Source organism: Triticum dicoccoides, chromosome 1B, assembly GCF_002162155.2.
Source record: "Triticum dicoccoides isolate Atlit2015 ecotype Zavitan chromosome 1B, WEW_v2.0, whole genome shotgun sequence".
In the NCBI taxonomy this organism is placed as follows: Eukaryota; Viridiplantae; Streptophyta; class Magnoliopsida; order Poales; family Poaceae; genus Triticum; species Triticum dicoccoides.
In genome coordinates, this window is record NC_041381.1 from 698,300,970 (window position 1) to 698,317,993 (window position 17,024).

The 17,024-nt window shown below is 42.1% G+C and overlaps 1 protein-coding gene across 1 annotated transcript; it reads left to right on the plus strand.

Moving 5' to 3' along the window:
- Positions 1-2,747: 2,747 nt before the first annotated feature.
- LOC119349810 (putative disease resistance protein At3g14460) lies at positions 2,748-10,840 on the plus strand. Its single transcript, XM_037617900.1, has 6 exons — positions 2,748-2,915; positions 3,042-3,590; positions 4,127-4,990; positions 5,099-5,263; positions 7,438-10,077; positions 10,398-10,840. The coding sequence occupies exons 2-6, from the start codon at positions 3,291-3,293 to the stop codon at positions 10,410-10,412; spliced, it is 3,984 nt and encodes a 1,327-aa protein (XP_037473797.1). The 5' UTR covers positions 2,748-2,915; positions 3,042-3,290; the 3' UTR covers positions 10,413-10,840.
- The last annotated feature ends 6,184 nt before the right edge of the window (positions 10,841-17,024 follow it).

A 17,024-nucleotide genomic window follows, 5' to 3' on the forward strand; every position in this document is an offset into this window, starting at 1 on the left:
TAATGGGATATGCGCAGTTAAGCTGGATATGTTGAAAGCTTATGACAGAGTTGAATGGGGGTTTTTGCATGCAATGATGGCGAAGATGGGTTTTCATGAACAATGGATTGAGCTCATTATGGAGTGCGTGTCTTCGGTGAGCTATAGAGTTCGATTTAATGACACTGAAATAGAGGAGTTCCTTCCAGGCCGAGGCCTGAGGCAGGGTGATCCATTATCACCATATCTATTCTTGATCTGCTCAGAAGGACTCTCTAGTTTGCTGGCTCATGAGGAAGAAACTGGTGGTTTAGAAGGAGTAAAAGTCTCTCGAAATGCACCATCCATCTCACACTTGCTGTTTGCAGATGATTGTTTGATCTTGATGAATGCAACAGTTCAGAATGCAACAACACTGAAGAAAGTTTTGGACACATACTGTGAATGTTCAGGCCAGCGAGTAAGTACCCCAAAGTCTAGTGTCTTTTTCAGTCCTAATACTAGAGTAAATGACAGGGAAAGTGTATGTGCTATGTTGGATATTCTCACCGAAGCCTTGTCAGACACATATCTTGGTCTACCAACAATTGTTGGTGTGGACCGAAGTGACTGTTTTCAGCACTTGGTGGACAGAGTATGCAAGAGATTGAAAGGGTGGAAGGAAAAGATCCTCTCAATTCAGGGCAAGGAGATCCTGATTAAGGCAGTAGCACTATCAATCCCCTCATATGCTATGTCTGTTTTCAAGCTGCCGAAAGGAATATGTAAGTCAATTACCGATGAAATATCGGGCTTCTGGTGGGGAGATGGAGAGGAAAAGAGGAAGATGCATTGGTTTGCGTGGTGGAAAATGTGTGTACCAAAGAAAAAGGGTGGTATGGGGTTTAGAGACCTTCACAGCTTTAATCTTGCTATGTTAGCAAAGCAATGTTGGCGTCTACTCCAAAACCCCGATTCCTTGTGTGCAAGAGTTTTGAGCGCAAAATATTATCCAAGTGGAGATATATTGAAAGCTGGTCCAAAAAAGGGAGCTTCGTTTACTTGGCAAAGCATTGTCGAAGGAATAAATACGTTCAAGAGAGGATGCATCTGGCGGGTAGGATTTGGGTCACACATCAATCTATGGGATGACCCTTGGATTCCATCAAGTGCAAATAGGAAGTTGATCACACCCAGAGGTGGCATCATGTTAACAAAAGTTCAGGAGATAATTGATCCTCATACGGGACAGTGGGATGAGGATCTCATTCGGCAAGTGTTTTCGCCTGTTGATGCAAACAGAATTTTACGGATCCATCTTAACGTTGAAGTGGTGGAGGACTTTGTTGCTTGGCATCATACAAGGTCGGGGACGTTCTCGGTGAGATCGGCATATCACATTGAATTTGAAAACCAGTTTGGACGACACTTTAACCGGAATAGCCAAGGAAGTGTAAATGATCATGGGGTATGGAAAGAGTTGTGGAAGTTAAGGTTACCAGGGAAAGTTAAACATTTTGGATGGAAAGTGTTGAAGGGAGTTTTACCTTGCTATGGTGTGCTGGCTAGCCGGCATATTCCATTAATGCCACAGTGCCCGATCTGTGATTGTGGATTGGAGGACATCCAACATTGCCTGTTCACATGCTCTCGAGCACATGCAATATGGGAAAAGATGGGGTTATCGGCTGAGATTGACAGAGTGATCATGCAGGACCGGTCGGGCTCCATGAACCTTGATGCTTTGCTCCAGAGACATACGGAGGTAAATAACATCCCAACACCCGAATTCATTTTGGTGGCGATGTGGTTTATCTGGTGGCAGAGGAGACTGTATACGAAGGGGGAAACTACCCAAACGATAGAGCAAACGACCATCTCAATACAGGTTCTAGCCACTAATTTCGTCAGGGCTAATACTCCAAAATATGCTGCTCGTAAAGGGGACCAGGTATGGAAGAAACCGGATGTGGGAATGGTAAAGATAAATGTTGATGCATCCTTTACTTTGGAGAATCTCTCAGGTTCTTGTGGAGTTATTGCATGCAATGATCAGGGTCAGTTCCTGGGCGCAGCCTCCCAGTTACTAGCACATGTCCCAAATGTAGAAGAAGCAGAGATGATTGCTATTCGGTGTGGACTAAATTTAGCTGCAAACTTGGGCTGTACCAAACTGGTGATTGAATCGGATAGCACAATGGCGCTGGAGGCAGTCTCGGATCCTAATGCATATATGGGACCTGCAGTTCCTATTATAGCTGAGTGCTCTCTAACGACAATGCAATTTGCTCATATCTCCTTTGTTCATTGTAGTAGAGAGGCGAACTCAGTAGCGGATGCCTTAGCAAAACATTGTATCAGAGTTAAAAAGTCTGAAGTATGGGAAAACATCCCTGACTTTATTCTTCATCTCTTTGTAAACGATTTGGCTATCATTTGATGAATAAAGTTATGGAGTTTCAAAAAAAAGTCAGTGGCTCGGGGGATTTGGAAGGAGTGAAACATGCGAGTCTTCAAGAACAAATCAACAATGCCAGAGTCTTGAGTCTTTATTTTATTTTATTTTATCCTAGGAGCAATAAAACATATGCGAGTTTTCCTACTAGTTGTTTTTGTTTGAAGTCTTTGTTTCATTTTATTGAAGGCACGTGGCAAAGCACATGGTGTCGGTCGTATTATGAATAATCAATCCATTATATGGATGCAAATCATAAGTTAAGACTTTGGTAGCTAGTCAAGTCAAGTCAACCAAAATAATGGAGTACTAGTAGCACAATTTCAGATCTCGCTCGCTCTCTCTCAAGCTGAAGCTGAAGCTGGCTGCCATCTCCCCGGCCGGCGCTCCACAACCTGGCCGCCCTGCTGCTCTTCCTCTCCGCCTCGCCGCCGGCGCTCCACAACCCGGATCTGGACCAGCCGCACCGTGCCGCCGCCGCCCGACAGCAGCAGCACATCAGGTACCAAAAGCCAGATCCTTGCTTGCTCAGGGACGAGTGCCCCTGCCCTCCTTCTTTCGCCTCCTCCTCCTCTCGCACTGTCGCACAGCTTCGATCTGACATGCCGCCTCCTCTCGCTCGCTGCAGTGCACCCCCACGCCGCCGTTAAGCAGCGCGCTGAGCGTTGTGCCTCCGTCCAGCTCTGCGCTGCCGCCGACGAGCACCACGGGGAGCAAGGACCACGGCCAGAGGTGGCCCCTGCTCTGGCCACGCCCCGGCACCCAAGCTTCAGTCAGATCCCGTCGCGCCCTTCACCAACTTCCCCACCATTCTTGCTCCCACAACCTTCAACAAGTGTCCCCCATCTGAAAGGCAGGAGCAGGAGCAGCGACGGCCATGGCGGCGCTCGGCGGCATGCTTGCTGCTGCCATCCTCAAGGTGGTGGGTGACCAGGTTGGTTCTCTGATCGGGGGTCAGATCGCGCTGCAGATGAATTTGGACAAGGACCTCAAGAAGATGAAGATGGCGCTGGAGTCTGTCGAGGCAGTGCTCAAGGTCGCGGAGAGGCGGTCCATCACCGACGAGCTGACGGGTCTTTGGCTGAAGCGGCTCAAGGACTTCTTGTATGAGGTCTCTGACATGATTGATGAGTTCGAAGCAGACACACAAGCCATCACCCAGCCGTCTGCGCGCAAGGTACTGAGCTATTGAATCTGCTAGTAGATTGTTTGGCTTGATCTTGGCCAACATCTTCATCAACACTTCTTTTTCAACAAATGATGGATTTTATTGACTCAAAATAAAATATCAAGTGGATACAAACACAATGAGCACACACTCTGCCTCTTCATAGCTAGGATGCACACAGCTAATAAACACGCCCACATCTTTACAACACTTGGTAATCTGTTATCCAGTCTCCACAATAATAATTTGGGCACAGGAACCTTGGATGAACTAGACATGGTTTTGACAGGCCTCAGCGTTCGGGCCGTGCATCTGAAACATCTTCATACCTTTTTGTTTTAGCTCCAGTTCTCAGCACATCATTAAAGGTGACACTGGTCTTAACCTTGGCAGTTACAATCGGAGGTTCTTAGAAATAGGAGGATTTGCCTCTTGATGTATTAACAAATTTTTCTGTTGGCTGAATGCTTTTGTAATATCCTACTATACTAAACTGCTGGGTGCTGGTGATTTTGTATTTTACTAACAAAGCAACTGTCTTGCAGTTCTCCTTCAAAAAATATTTGGCGTTCATGATCCCTTGTCTCACAATTGGCCCCAACATTACAATGGCCAATAGGATGAAGAACATGAGGGACGACCTCAAGGTCATAACAGATCAACACAAGGAATTCAAGTTAACAGACTGCACTAATGCCAATGAGCCAAAGGTGACTGATATACGGGAAACATCATCAACCCTGGAGACACAAATCATTGGGAGGACTGAGGAGAGAGATATAATATTGGCTTCTTTATCTGAGAGCATGACAAAGGATATCACAATCCTTCCTATATATGGCATTGGAGGCCTTGGCAAGACAACCTTGGCAAAAATGGTTTACAATAGTTCCCAGTTCAATGAATACTCTCAAGTGTGGGTTTACGTGTCTCAGACATTTGATTTGATCAAAATTGGAAACTCTATAATATCACAACTATCAGAGAATGATAAAGAGAGTGCGTACACTGGAAAGCAGATGATCCGTAATTCCCTTGAAAAGCTCCTTGCCAACAAGAAAATTCTGATTGTTTTAGATGACATGTGGGAAGACAACATGTTTCAGTTGGAAGAACTGAAAGATATGTTAAAAGTTGGGGAGAGCAGTAAGGTGGTTGTTATAGCAACCACACGAAGTGAAGGTATTGCGAAGAAAATGTCTACCATCCAACCATACAAATTAGCACCATTGACTGATGATATGTGTTGGTCTATTATAAAGCAAAAGAGTGCATTTGAATCAAGAGGTGACAAAGAACAATTGGAGGAAATAGGGAAGGTCATTGCAATGAAGTGTGCGGGTGTGGCTTTAGCAGCTAAATCACTTGGGCACACGCTGCAATCTATGAAATCTGGTCAATGGGAATCAGTGAGAGATAGTAATATTTGGACTGCACCTTCTTTGGAAGATACATCTTCTACACAAGTGCTTGCATCTCTGAAGTTGAGCTATAGTGTTTTGACTTCGTATCTGAAGCTATGCTTTGCCTATTGTGCAATATTTCCAAAAGGCCACAAGATACTTAAAGATGATCTTATTCATCAGTGGGTTTCTCTTGGTTTCTCTTCCTGGGAACTTGGTGAGAGATACATTAGTCAGCTTTTGGGCCTTTCTTTTCTTGACCATTTCAAGTCATCATCGGTGAGTTTATTTATACCTTTTACGTGTTTTCATTGTTCTTTTGGAACTGGTGTAAGGTAACTTAAGTATAGTTGTATAATACACAAGCTGACAAATATTGAAACTATAATATAATTCTAAAATTGCTGAGAATGATTTGGAGTACATCACATAATCATTTCTTACAGTGCAGCTTTTCCAAATAACTTTTTGAGAATATCTCAATGATTGATACACACAAATGCAACCCAACACATCCCTACAATATTCAACTATTGGTTTTACTGTAGCATGCTAGTTAAACAAAAAGTACACATTAGTAAGTACTCCCTTGGATCTAGTATAAGTTGAACTAAAGCAGCGACAAATAATATGGATCCGAGGGAGTACTAAGGCCGTCGGGAAAATCGTAATGTCCTGTTGTAAGAAATGCCCACCCCGAGGTCTTTAGTTCGCATCCAGATGTGCATTTGCATAAACACAGTCTCTTACTTACACATGCTATTGGGCTTACTGTGACTAGCATGACTACTTGGTGCGAGAACTTAATCTCCCTTTTCTTTTTTCGTTATTCTTTTAGAATCAGTCTTTTTACAACATTATTCGTGAAATGTACAACAATATAGTTCAGTTCACTGTAGTGGTTATAGATATTCAGGAATAAAACACCCATCCGATGCAGTCTTGGAAACCATCATGGAGAATCACCCCTGGTATACATGCAAACCATACAATACCATCACAAAATACCACGGTAAAAAATAGCGCGCTATAGCGCCGCTAATAGCAAGCTATAGCGCCGCTAATAGCAAGCTATAGCGCCGCTAATAGCAAGCTATAGCGCCGCTAATAGCAAGCTATAGCGTGTAGAGAATTGCCCCGCTAATAGCACGTTATAGCACACTAATAGCGTATTTCAAAGGGTGACACTATTTTGTATAGCGCGCTATTTTTTTCATTGCAAAATACTGAACTGTTTCAGACATACTCCCTCCGCAACTTAATATAAGAATTTTTGACAATGTTATAGTGCCAAAAACGTGTTATATTAAGTTATGGAGATACTCCCTCCATCCCATAATGTAAGACTTTTTTGACACTACTAATAGTGTCAAAAAACGTCTTACATTATGGAACGAAGGGAAAGTACATTCTACTAGCGGTTCTGCCAGCCACCAGTACTCGCGGGACAGAGGTAGCTCGAGCTAACACACATGGACAGAGTAACCCGCCAATGAACACATGCATCAGACGGTCAATCCCTATCCATCTTCCATCAGCCAAAAGTAATAATTAATAATATTCCTGCTAGCGAGCTCACATTATAAAAGCATTGATGTAATTCCTTTCACATAAAATGGTCAAATAGACAAATACACGTTTCTGTACAACTAAGAATAAGTTCATACATATAATTATAAGCATATCTTCTGAAACCAGTGATATCCCGTCTTTAATGGACCATGTCAGCTATGACCACTGGGTTTCGTCAAAATTGCTGGTGATGTATCTTATGTGATAGGTTGTTCCGTACTAGTGAGAGACTGAAAAATTGTGGTTGCTGCCGCGGGATCTAATGATGCAGGCTGCCGCGGGATCTAATGATGCAGGCTACCTCGCATGGAGGCCGAGGCCAGCTACTACCTGCTTACATAGGGAGGTGGGAGACGATGAACAGCAACCTCCTCGTCTTTCTCGTTCATAGGTCATCATCCTAGAGGCGAGGATGAAGCAAGGCACTGCGAGGTTTTCATTTTCCTAAATATTCTTGTTTTTTTGTCCTTCTGTTGCATTAGTGTTCGCAGTATTTTTTTCTTATTCTGAATTTTATCAAATAATTATTTTCCTTCCTTAGTTTCCTTGAATTCACATATTTTGTTATTTTTTGTTAAGTAAAATCATGTTTAACTGGCAAACACTGGCGCAAAAGAACCGTCGTGTCATCAAATATGATCTTGCAATGTTTGAGACAAGAAATTCGTATGGGCTTGAGACTCAAAGTTCATAATTGTCTAGTTTGGATCTTAAAGACCAAATCTAAACTTGGGAAATAGCAGGGGGCCAAAAATAAAATTTAGTATTTAGTAAAGGAGTTGACGCATAAAATGTTTTTTTAGATTTGAGGAATGAAGTCATAAATTGTTTAAATCTAAATAAATCCAAAAGTCTAACACTGCTGAATGATTTTGTTGCAGACTTTTGAGCTACATGATGAAGATGTTATATTGTTGACCATGCATGACCTGGTGCATGATTTAGCAAGATCTGTCATGGAGGATGAAATTATTTTTGTTGGCAATGTCAATAATGCTGAAGGAAGCCGCTTCCACTATGCATTGCTAGATGATTGTAGCAAGCCATTGGGATCAGACTTATCCAAGATAAGAGCGTTGCGTTTTATGGATTGTGACAAATATGAACTTCATGATGCTGCATTTTCATCTGCCAAGTCTTTGCGTGTCTTGGACTTAAGTGAGTGCGCCATATATACGTTGGCAGATTGTATTGTTGAACTGAAGCAATTGAGATATCTTAATGCTCCAAAAGTCCAAGATGCAAAGATTCCAGACAGTATCACCAAGCTCTCAAAATTGATTTACCTGAATCTTCATGGATCTCCTACAATTAAAGCACTACCAGAGTCAATTGGAGAAATTGGCAGTCTAATGTACCTTGATTTGTCAAGTTGTTCAGGAATTGCAAAACTGCCAGAATCATTCAGGAGGCTACAAAAATTGTTGCATTTGGACTTATCAAATTGCTCGTCTGTGGGAGGAATATCAGTGTTCTTGGAGAGTCTCACACAGCTAGAGTATTTGAACTTATCATACTGCCCAAATATCGGAGATATACCAGAAGTTCTGGGCGGCCTTTCCAAACTGCAGTATTTAAACTTATCAAACAACTCATATCTTGAATGTGGTAAAGAAGCAGAATTTTTGGGTGCCCTCACAAAAATCGAGTATTTGAACTTATCTTCAAGGGAATGTGGACTCAAAAAGCTCCCTGAATCTTTGGGCGGATTCAGTCAACTCAAGTACTTAAACTTATCAGGTTGGCGAGCTATGAAAAAATTGCCAAGATTATTTGGGAGTCTGAAGAATCTGCTCCATCTTGACTTATCAGGTTGTTATATGGTTGATGGTGTACATGAAGCTTTGGTCGGTCTTACCAGTCTGCAACATTTGAATTTACAAGATACACAGCTCAGTTCGCTGCCAGATGATCCGACCAAGCTTCGGTATTTAAATCTATCTAAACTAAGGAGGTCCTTGGATGATCGGAAGAAAGATGCATCAGTTTTTCTCTCTGCAGAAACCTGGGACATTCTCATCAACCAGATATGCAGAATTAATCTTTCAGATCTAGAGCATTTGGGCTTGTCTCGAAATTGTCTGATCGAGAGAATACCTGAAAGTATTTGTAGCCTGACAAAACTGCACACATTGGACCTCTCGGGATGCAGAAATTTGAAGAAAATACCTGAAAGTATATGTACATTTGGTAGCTTGAAGTTTCTTTATTTAGAGGATTGTTGCAGTCTTGATGAAATACCTCAACTCAGTAGCAGTGCAATATCGTTACCACACTTTGTGGTGCGTGCTGGTAATGATGGATCTAGCAGCAATCTTGTCCTGCTAAAGCCCACAGATCCTTTTAAGCTGGAGATAACTGAACTTGAAAATGTGATGTCCGCAGGAGAGGCACATACTATAAAATTAATGGAAAAGCAAAGCATTCGGGAGTTGAAACTGGAGTGGACTCAAGGTGTTGACAGATTTGTGGATGACAAAATGTTGCTGAAAAAACTAGTGCCTCCAAGCACATTGAGGGTGTTGGAGATATGTGGTTATAACAGTGTCATCTTTCCAGGCTGGGTAGTGGGCCAACTACCAAACCTGGACTCACTGGTTCTCAAAGATATGGCAAATCTGGAAGAGTGGGACACGTCATACTCCACCGGTGAGGAGAATATGTTAACAAGCGTGCAAATAGATGGCTGCCCCATGATGAAGATGAAAGGGCCTCTGCCTAAAGCTAAAGAATGGGAGATAAGATGCAGTGATAATGTGTTATCATCATGGGATGTGTGCATTGTGTCACACACCAGTGCTTCCTCCTCTTCTCCAGTAACTACTATGTTGTCAGTTAGAGACTGCAAGGTGCCTCTGCATGAGTGGAGGTTGCTTCGACACTTCTCTGGACTCCCTTATTTGTCTATTGCCAATTGTAGCGATCTAACCGGCTCACCAGATATCATCCAACTACTATCCTCTTTGGAGAAACTATGCCTAGAAGACGAACACATGGAAGAACTGCCAATATGGTTGGTTGAGCTCCCATCTCTAAAGAATCTGACTATATTTAATAGCAATGGTGTAAAGGAGTTGAACGAGAACATGAGGCAACTCACAAAGCTTGAATCGCTAGAATTGGGCTTCTGCAAAAGCATATCTGCAGTGCCACATTGGCTAGGCGAATTGACCTTTCTCAAGAAACTTTGGATACATAACAATGAAGGCTTGAGGTCTTTGCCGGCAAGCATACAACAACTCACCAGCCTCCAGGAAATAGTACTTATGCACTGCTATGCATTAGAGCACGTGGTTGCTGAAACAGAGGAGGGAAAGATGAAGCTGGCTGACAACCAACAAAGGGAATTTGCGCTGCCCACCTCTCTAAAGAGACTTTATCTGCATGGATGTGATGGTATCAAGTCTTTTCCCGAGGGAATACATCAACTCACTAACCTAACAATAGAGAGGTGCCCGGGACTAAAGGAATGGTGTGAATTAGAGGAGAACAAGATGAAGCTGGCGCACATAGAAAAGAAGGTATGGGTCCTCCTTCAGTCTTGCATTTCTAAGTATACTTTGCTTTTGCAATTTTCGTTTTGTTTAAAAAGCACCTTGTTTTGCAAAATATAACAATATACCACAAATACGAGTTGTCTAATTTCTAGTGTACGTCTAGTGCCTAGTGACAGTGTACGGCTACCAATGTAAAGATGGACACAATAACCGTGCGCTATACCTGGAACATTTTTTTCTTGATCTGAACAAAACATCTTCCTTGTGTGTACAAAATCTGCACTTATCATTCATAGCAACTAGAATCAAATCTAATCAAAGAATTTTCACCATTCATTTCGCAGTGCATTTTCTTCTAGACAATGCATATACTGCACACCCAGGCTGCAAAATGAAGGGCCTGAATCAACCAGCAAGATTTTGTTCTGGATGATTCAAATTGACGATGTACTTGAAGGAGGACCACGCAGGAGCTAAGGGAATCACGAGCTGTGGCGATGGGAAACTTGTTTGCAGAGTTGCAGCATGGAACTCTGAGGCTGCAGGTCATTACCTCTACTAGCTAGTGTTCTGTTCTACAGAGTGTCGAACTTTGTTCTTTGTGCTTTGTGCTTAGTTTGCATAGTTTAGTTTCCTGCTTCGATGACTGCACTAGTTTTGTAATATGTGTAACCAGAGAGATTGATGATTGTAGAACTTGTATGCATTAGGTCCTGGTGAGCGTGATACGTACTGTACTTGCTTGTTGAGAATGCCTAAACACTTGAAGTCCGTTGCTAGTTTGTCTTGTCTGTCAGGAAACTACTCTACTGGTACTGTTGCTACTCTAGTCTATTAACAAGCAGCTAACCATGCTGAAGAAAGCCTGAAACATATGACAGTGGCAATGCGTCGTCTTACCCGAGTGTTCGTCCGGTGGCGTCGCCGGTGACCTCTGTCTCCCACGTCATCTCCGGAGGACGGAGGTTGCCACACGCCGACCTGATCCTCTGCTCGATCGAGCCCCATGGTGGCGCTACGGCTAGAGGATGGCGGTGGACCGGAGGTGAAAGAATCCGACCGTCCTAGCGCTTGGAGGAAGGGGGGAGGAAGTCAAGGGCGGGGAAGTTTGATTCCAGCCGACTCGCAGGCGTTGTGTTGCGCGTGCACGTGATTTGGGGAATTCGATTTGATGATACAGGCCCAGCCCACTGCCGGCCAGCGCGAACTCTTCCTTTTTATATATACTAGAGCAAAATCCCCTAGAAAAATAGAAGAAAAATGCATACTACTCTTGAAAGAAGAAAAAGAGAGATGGTCAACGCCAATCATGCTCGTGTGTGTTTTTGTTTTTTCCCGCGAGAAATCATGCTAATATCGAGCTTTTGTACACTTCGATGCTGTTTTCTTTCTGCTTTGCTTTTCGGTTTTTGTGCACTCCTTTTTTTTCATATAAAAATAGGACAACGTCCACACGCCCTATAACACAAAGACCGCGCCACATCACCGCATGCATGCATATTGGATTTTTTTTCAATTTTCAGTTTTTAAACGTTTTATCTCTTAAATGAAAAATCCGATTGAAGATCTGTTTTCAACATTAAATCCCTCACGACGAGATCTTCGAAACTAGATCTCATATCAATATATTTCGACGAATTTTTTTTTGGTTAAAAGTTGCCATGTCTATTGCACATGAATTGCCATGATGTTTACACTGAAATTGCCATGATATGTTTCAGCTATTTTCTTCTACATTTAAAAGTAAAATTTTGACATATTATAAAACGGGGAATTAAGAAACTAGACTTGCCATGGACCATAAACTAAAATTGTCATGATACATGCACTTAAAATTGCCATGGTTTATACAAAAAATAATTGTCTCTCTATATCTTTCCCAAGCTTTTTTGTCACGCAAGTCCCTGTTTCTCGGTCATTAAGCTTGTACAGCGAGTATGCATGTCAGTTTTGTTGCTTACAACTTTTCAAAGAAACTCATAAGGTTTAGTTGGAGCTTTATATAGCTTAAGTTGGAGTCTAATGCGTCCCATCTATTTTTGGTCTCTAGCATTTTGTTAAACATCCACATTCTCCTTAACCAATTCATACAAGCATTTGTTTTCTGTGAGTTCATTGATACTTATGTAAAAGTGGCAATCCCACTGATTTTTTTCCAGTAATTAGTGTCAACCAGATTGCTTGAGGTGGTCAAGTTTCTTAATTTTCTTTGGGTCCTAGTTAGTTGAGCTCTGACCCATTCTCATATGCTAATCTTTGGTAGGAAGATTGCCATTGTTGCACGAGCACGGAATTATGTATGTAATTTATGCACTAGAGCGCGAGGTGATGGGATTATGGATAGTCGGTGTAGGAATATCAGCAAGCTGCTGGAGGCGAGGTGTACGTTTCCACGGCCTAGTGGGTTTTGTTCATATTCTTCACCTTACTATCTTTTGCACATTCTCCCTCGGTCTCTTGTTCTAGTCTCTTATGTTGTTATCAATCATTTTCTCTCTTTGCTTATTCTTAGATGAGCAGCTGGCTTCTTACAAATTACTTTGTAGTGTCCTACTTAAGTGTCTACCTTTTAAATTTCAGGCTCAAAACTTAAAACTGGCTATCCTTTTTGGTAACTACTTTCGTTGTTCACTCTTTTTCCTTTAGTTTTCAGTATATAATCAGGAGTGTCCTAGTTAAGTGGCTCAAAAAAAGGCCTGGTTGTTACCGAATCCACATTCTCACCCTTCTTCAGTCTCACCCCCTTTATTTTCTTTAGTCATGTTTGTCATTCTATAAGCTTGCTATTTTATTTTTATCATTTCTCCATTTTCTTGTCATTCTTCATTGATCTGCCTTATTATTCTCCACCTTGTCATCTATAAAGGATGGTGAAGTCTTCACTAAATTTTCCTTGCATTTTGTCATTTCTCGGTATTCAATCTCCTTTTTTACTCTTCTGTGCTGGTTGTCTTCAGCCCCATATCGAGGCGGCGAGAGGAATAGGAATCGTATTCAGTAATTCATTGGTCAACCAGTTCTTCAATTCTTTTGTTCATTTTTCTGTCTTGTCATTCACTCATCACTTCATTGTTTTCCCTTCAATATCCATTTCTGTTATTTTCTTCACCAGTCTTTTTTTCAGTTATTAGTGTTCATGTTTTGTTAGTTACCATTCATAATTTGCGATTGCATCATTCAGTATTTTGTCTATCAGTCTCGAGAATTTAGTTGTATATCAGTATTCACTACTGTTCATTATTCAGTCTCGTATTGTATCTTAGAATTGTTGTTTGTAGTTCAGCTGTCAGTTATTACAGTCATGTATCATTTAGTTTATCAGTTAAGTCTTGTTTCAGTGTTCTTCTCGGTCTTTTTCTTAGTCCACTGTTTTCATTAATGTGCCATTTTTGTTGGTTGTCATTTTGCATTAATAGATAGTCAATGAGCTTTAATTTCTAGTTAGTTTCAATGTAGGTTTCATTTTCGTCAGTTTGGTCAGTAGTTTTAGTGTTATGTGTCTTTGTTCATCAGTTTTGTCTATAGCTTCAGTCATTGAGTGCCCTTCCCCATTCCTAAGTCTTCAGCATATAAGATTTTCAGTATTTTTGTGGCTTGTCATTGTTCTTTTTCAGATTCTAAAGCATTTACTATTTTATCGGCATTCATTAGTTCTTAAGTTATTCAGTTTTTCATTTTCCCTTCCTGACTTATGTTTTCATTTTCTCAGTCTTGTTGCTCATTCTCATTTCCTTTGTCCATTCTCTATTTCACTCTATTTTCTTATGTCTTCAGTTCATGTTCTATCAGTCCTTAGTCTTTACTAACTCTGTCATTGGGCTAGTTATTTTCTAGAGTTAGTTTTTCTTTGAGTGTTGTGCCTTTCATAAGTCCTGGGTCTCACATTCATTCTGTCTTTCAGACTTTCTCATTTTCAATCTCTTAATCGTATTTCTCATTCTCATTCATAGCTTTTACAACCGCAGCAGTTCTTAGTTTTCCTGTCAGTTGTGTCATTCAGTCTTAAGTGTCTTCCCACTGTCTTCATTCTTGTCGTCAGTCTCTCTCAGTTCTTTATTAGTCTTCTTCTTCAGTTTTGCACTATGTTTCATCATTTCTTTAGTCTCTCAGGTCAGGCAAAAAATGCTTATAAAGCTTGTCTTCAGCAAGTATTTGTCTACTTCTATTTCTTTGTTATTTCCTCTCTTGTGTATCTTGTTTTACTCTTCAGCCATGTTCTTTTGCCTGGTCGCTGCAGCAGTTTTTTTTTATGATGGTTATGAATATTGTGGCCAAAAGGATCAGCGGCATGCCTTTTCCCCTTTTGCGTCCTGGCCTGTAGGCTGTAGCGAATTACAAAGGGAATTGCATGTGCATTGAACATCGCTGGAACTTGAAGTCTACTTGCGGTGTATATGTATCGACTTTGCTATCATTTTCAGTAATCTATTTTCAGTTTTTTCAGTGATAGGTGTCATTTTCTTCAGTTCCACAATATCCTTCAGAGTAGAGTTTAGTGTTCAGTTCAAGCGGCCTGTTAGGGACAGGCTGAGTGCAAACAATCGCTTAAAGGTCGAGTTAGAATTCAACCTGAAACTGGAATGAAAACAGACGTTTTTAAGCCTGAGATTGGACTGAAATTACAAGTACATGTGTCAAAAACTGATTGGACAGAAAAAAAAACGACCTGAACCAAATGGAAAAACATACGTCTGATAAATAGACACTCCCTAGTTTTTTCGTAAAAATAAGAAGCCTCAGTACGCACAGGAGAAACACACATGTATACGCTAGCTCTGTAAAACGGGCGGTTTCATCATGTCAACAAGTGCTTCTTTCACGAAACCAAACGTGGCTTCTGATCAAGTTCCCTCCATGTATATAGGCAGGCAAACTATAAATCAGCCGGTTGATTGATTTGTTACAAAGTTAAGCCGTCCAATCAGGTGCATCCCAGCCGTAGGATCCATGTGCACCAAAGCGACGCGCGTCCCTCACTTGTGATAGAACATTGCAACAGAGACCGTGTTGCAAGGCAGCATCGACTACACGCCGCGTCCCACCTGACCCACGTGAACAGGGGAAGTCCATTCAAGCTAATAAGCTCTGATTCAGGGGGAATAGAGATGGAAAAATTGTTTTGATGATGAAAGATGATTTTAGCATATTGTACTGAATAAAAGCATGTTTGAACTGAAAAAAATATATGATATATGAAGCATTTACAACCCATGTTGAAGAAACAAGAAGGAGGTCGCTTGCTTCCATTTCACTGACCACTACTTTGATATGGAGGAAGAGTACTTTATGTTCCAAAAGTAACAAACATGTGTTTGATGAATCATTTACATCATGTCATACAGATTTGTTTCTACTTTGTATCAATTGAAAATGGACATATGTATCATTTACATCTTGTCATATTCATTTGTTTTCCTACAAATTGCCGACGGGCCATGCCATACTTTTGTTTCATTTTTGATAGGATGCCAATGGTGGGACATGAGGTGAGGAGAGCTACCCTCGGCAGTAGAAAGCCTGAAACATATGACAGTGGCAATACATCGTCTTACCCGAGTGGTTGTCCGGTGGTGTCGCCTCCCGCTCCGCTGCGCGGTGCCCACGCGTCGCCGGTGACCTCTGTCTCCCTCGCATGGTTTTCAATTTAGTTTCAGAAAAATTTCAGCACCAACCGAAATCACCGAAATTCAGTGAATTTCAGTGATTTCAGTTTTCATTTCAGTCAAAGGGCTGAAATATTCACTTGAATTCAATTGAAATTTAAAAAATATTTGAAAAATATTTTGGAAAACATTTGAAATTATGTGTACTACTGAAATTGTTGAAATATTTTGGCCGAAACGTAATATTTCAGTGTCTGCTGAAATTAATGAAATTCAGTGAATTTCATCGAAATCCCACTGAAAGTGAAAACCATGCTCCCTCGTCACCTCTGGTCGCCTCGTGACGACCTCCTCCGCTCGATCTCCACGGTGGCGCGAGGGCGAGAGGATGTCGGTGGACCGGAGGTGAAAGAATTCCGGCCGTCCTAGCGCTTGGATGAAGGGGGGAGGAAGATTGATTCCCGCCGGCTTGCCGGCGTTGTGTTGCGCGTGCACGTGATTTGGGGAATCTGACAAGACGATGAGTCACTGGACTGGATTTGATGATACAGGCCCAGCCCACTGCCGACCAGGCCCAACTCTTTTTATATATACTAGAGAAAAATGCACATTCCTCTCTAAAAAAAAAGAAAAAGAGAGATGGTCAACGCCAATCATGCTTGTGTGGGTTTTTGTTTTTTTGCGAGAAATCACGCTAATATTTAGATTTTGTACACTTCGATGCTGTTTTCTTTCTCTGTTGCTTTGCTCTTTGGTTTTTGTACACTCCTTTTCTTTTTCCATAAAAAAAAAGAAGCTTCAGTACGCACAGGAGAAACACACATGCATACACTAGCTCTGTAAAACGGACGGTTTGATCAAGTCGACAAAGAGCTTCTCTGACAAAACCAAACGTGGTCCTCATCAAATTCCTACAAACCAGCCGATTGAGTTGTTACAAAGTTAAGCCGCCTCCAGAGTCATCCGATTAGGTGCATCCAGCCGTAAGATACGTGCAACGGGCGGCCACTCGCTTGCAATAGAACATTGCAATGGAGACCGTGGTGCAATGCAGCGTGCGTGTGCTGGGACCGCGACACCGGGATCAGCGGTAGATCCATATGTCGGTCGTGCGGCAGCTCACATCCGAGTATGGCAGCGGCTGCCTGTACTGGTGATGCCACCATGCTTGATGCCCCGGGTTTTGAAGCCGCTGCCTGGCTGGGCAAGCAGGCGGCGGCGAAGGGAGCGCGCGGGAGGAGGAGGCGTCTGGGGTGGCCTTGCCCTTCAACTTGCCGGAGCCGCCAAAGAAACCCATGGCTGGCTAGGGTTTGCTTTGTCGCCGGCGAGGGAGCACGTGGGGCCGGATGTGGACGGGTCGGAACTGGA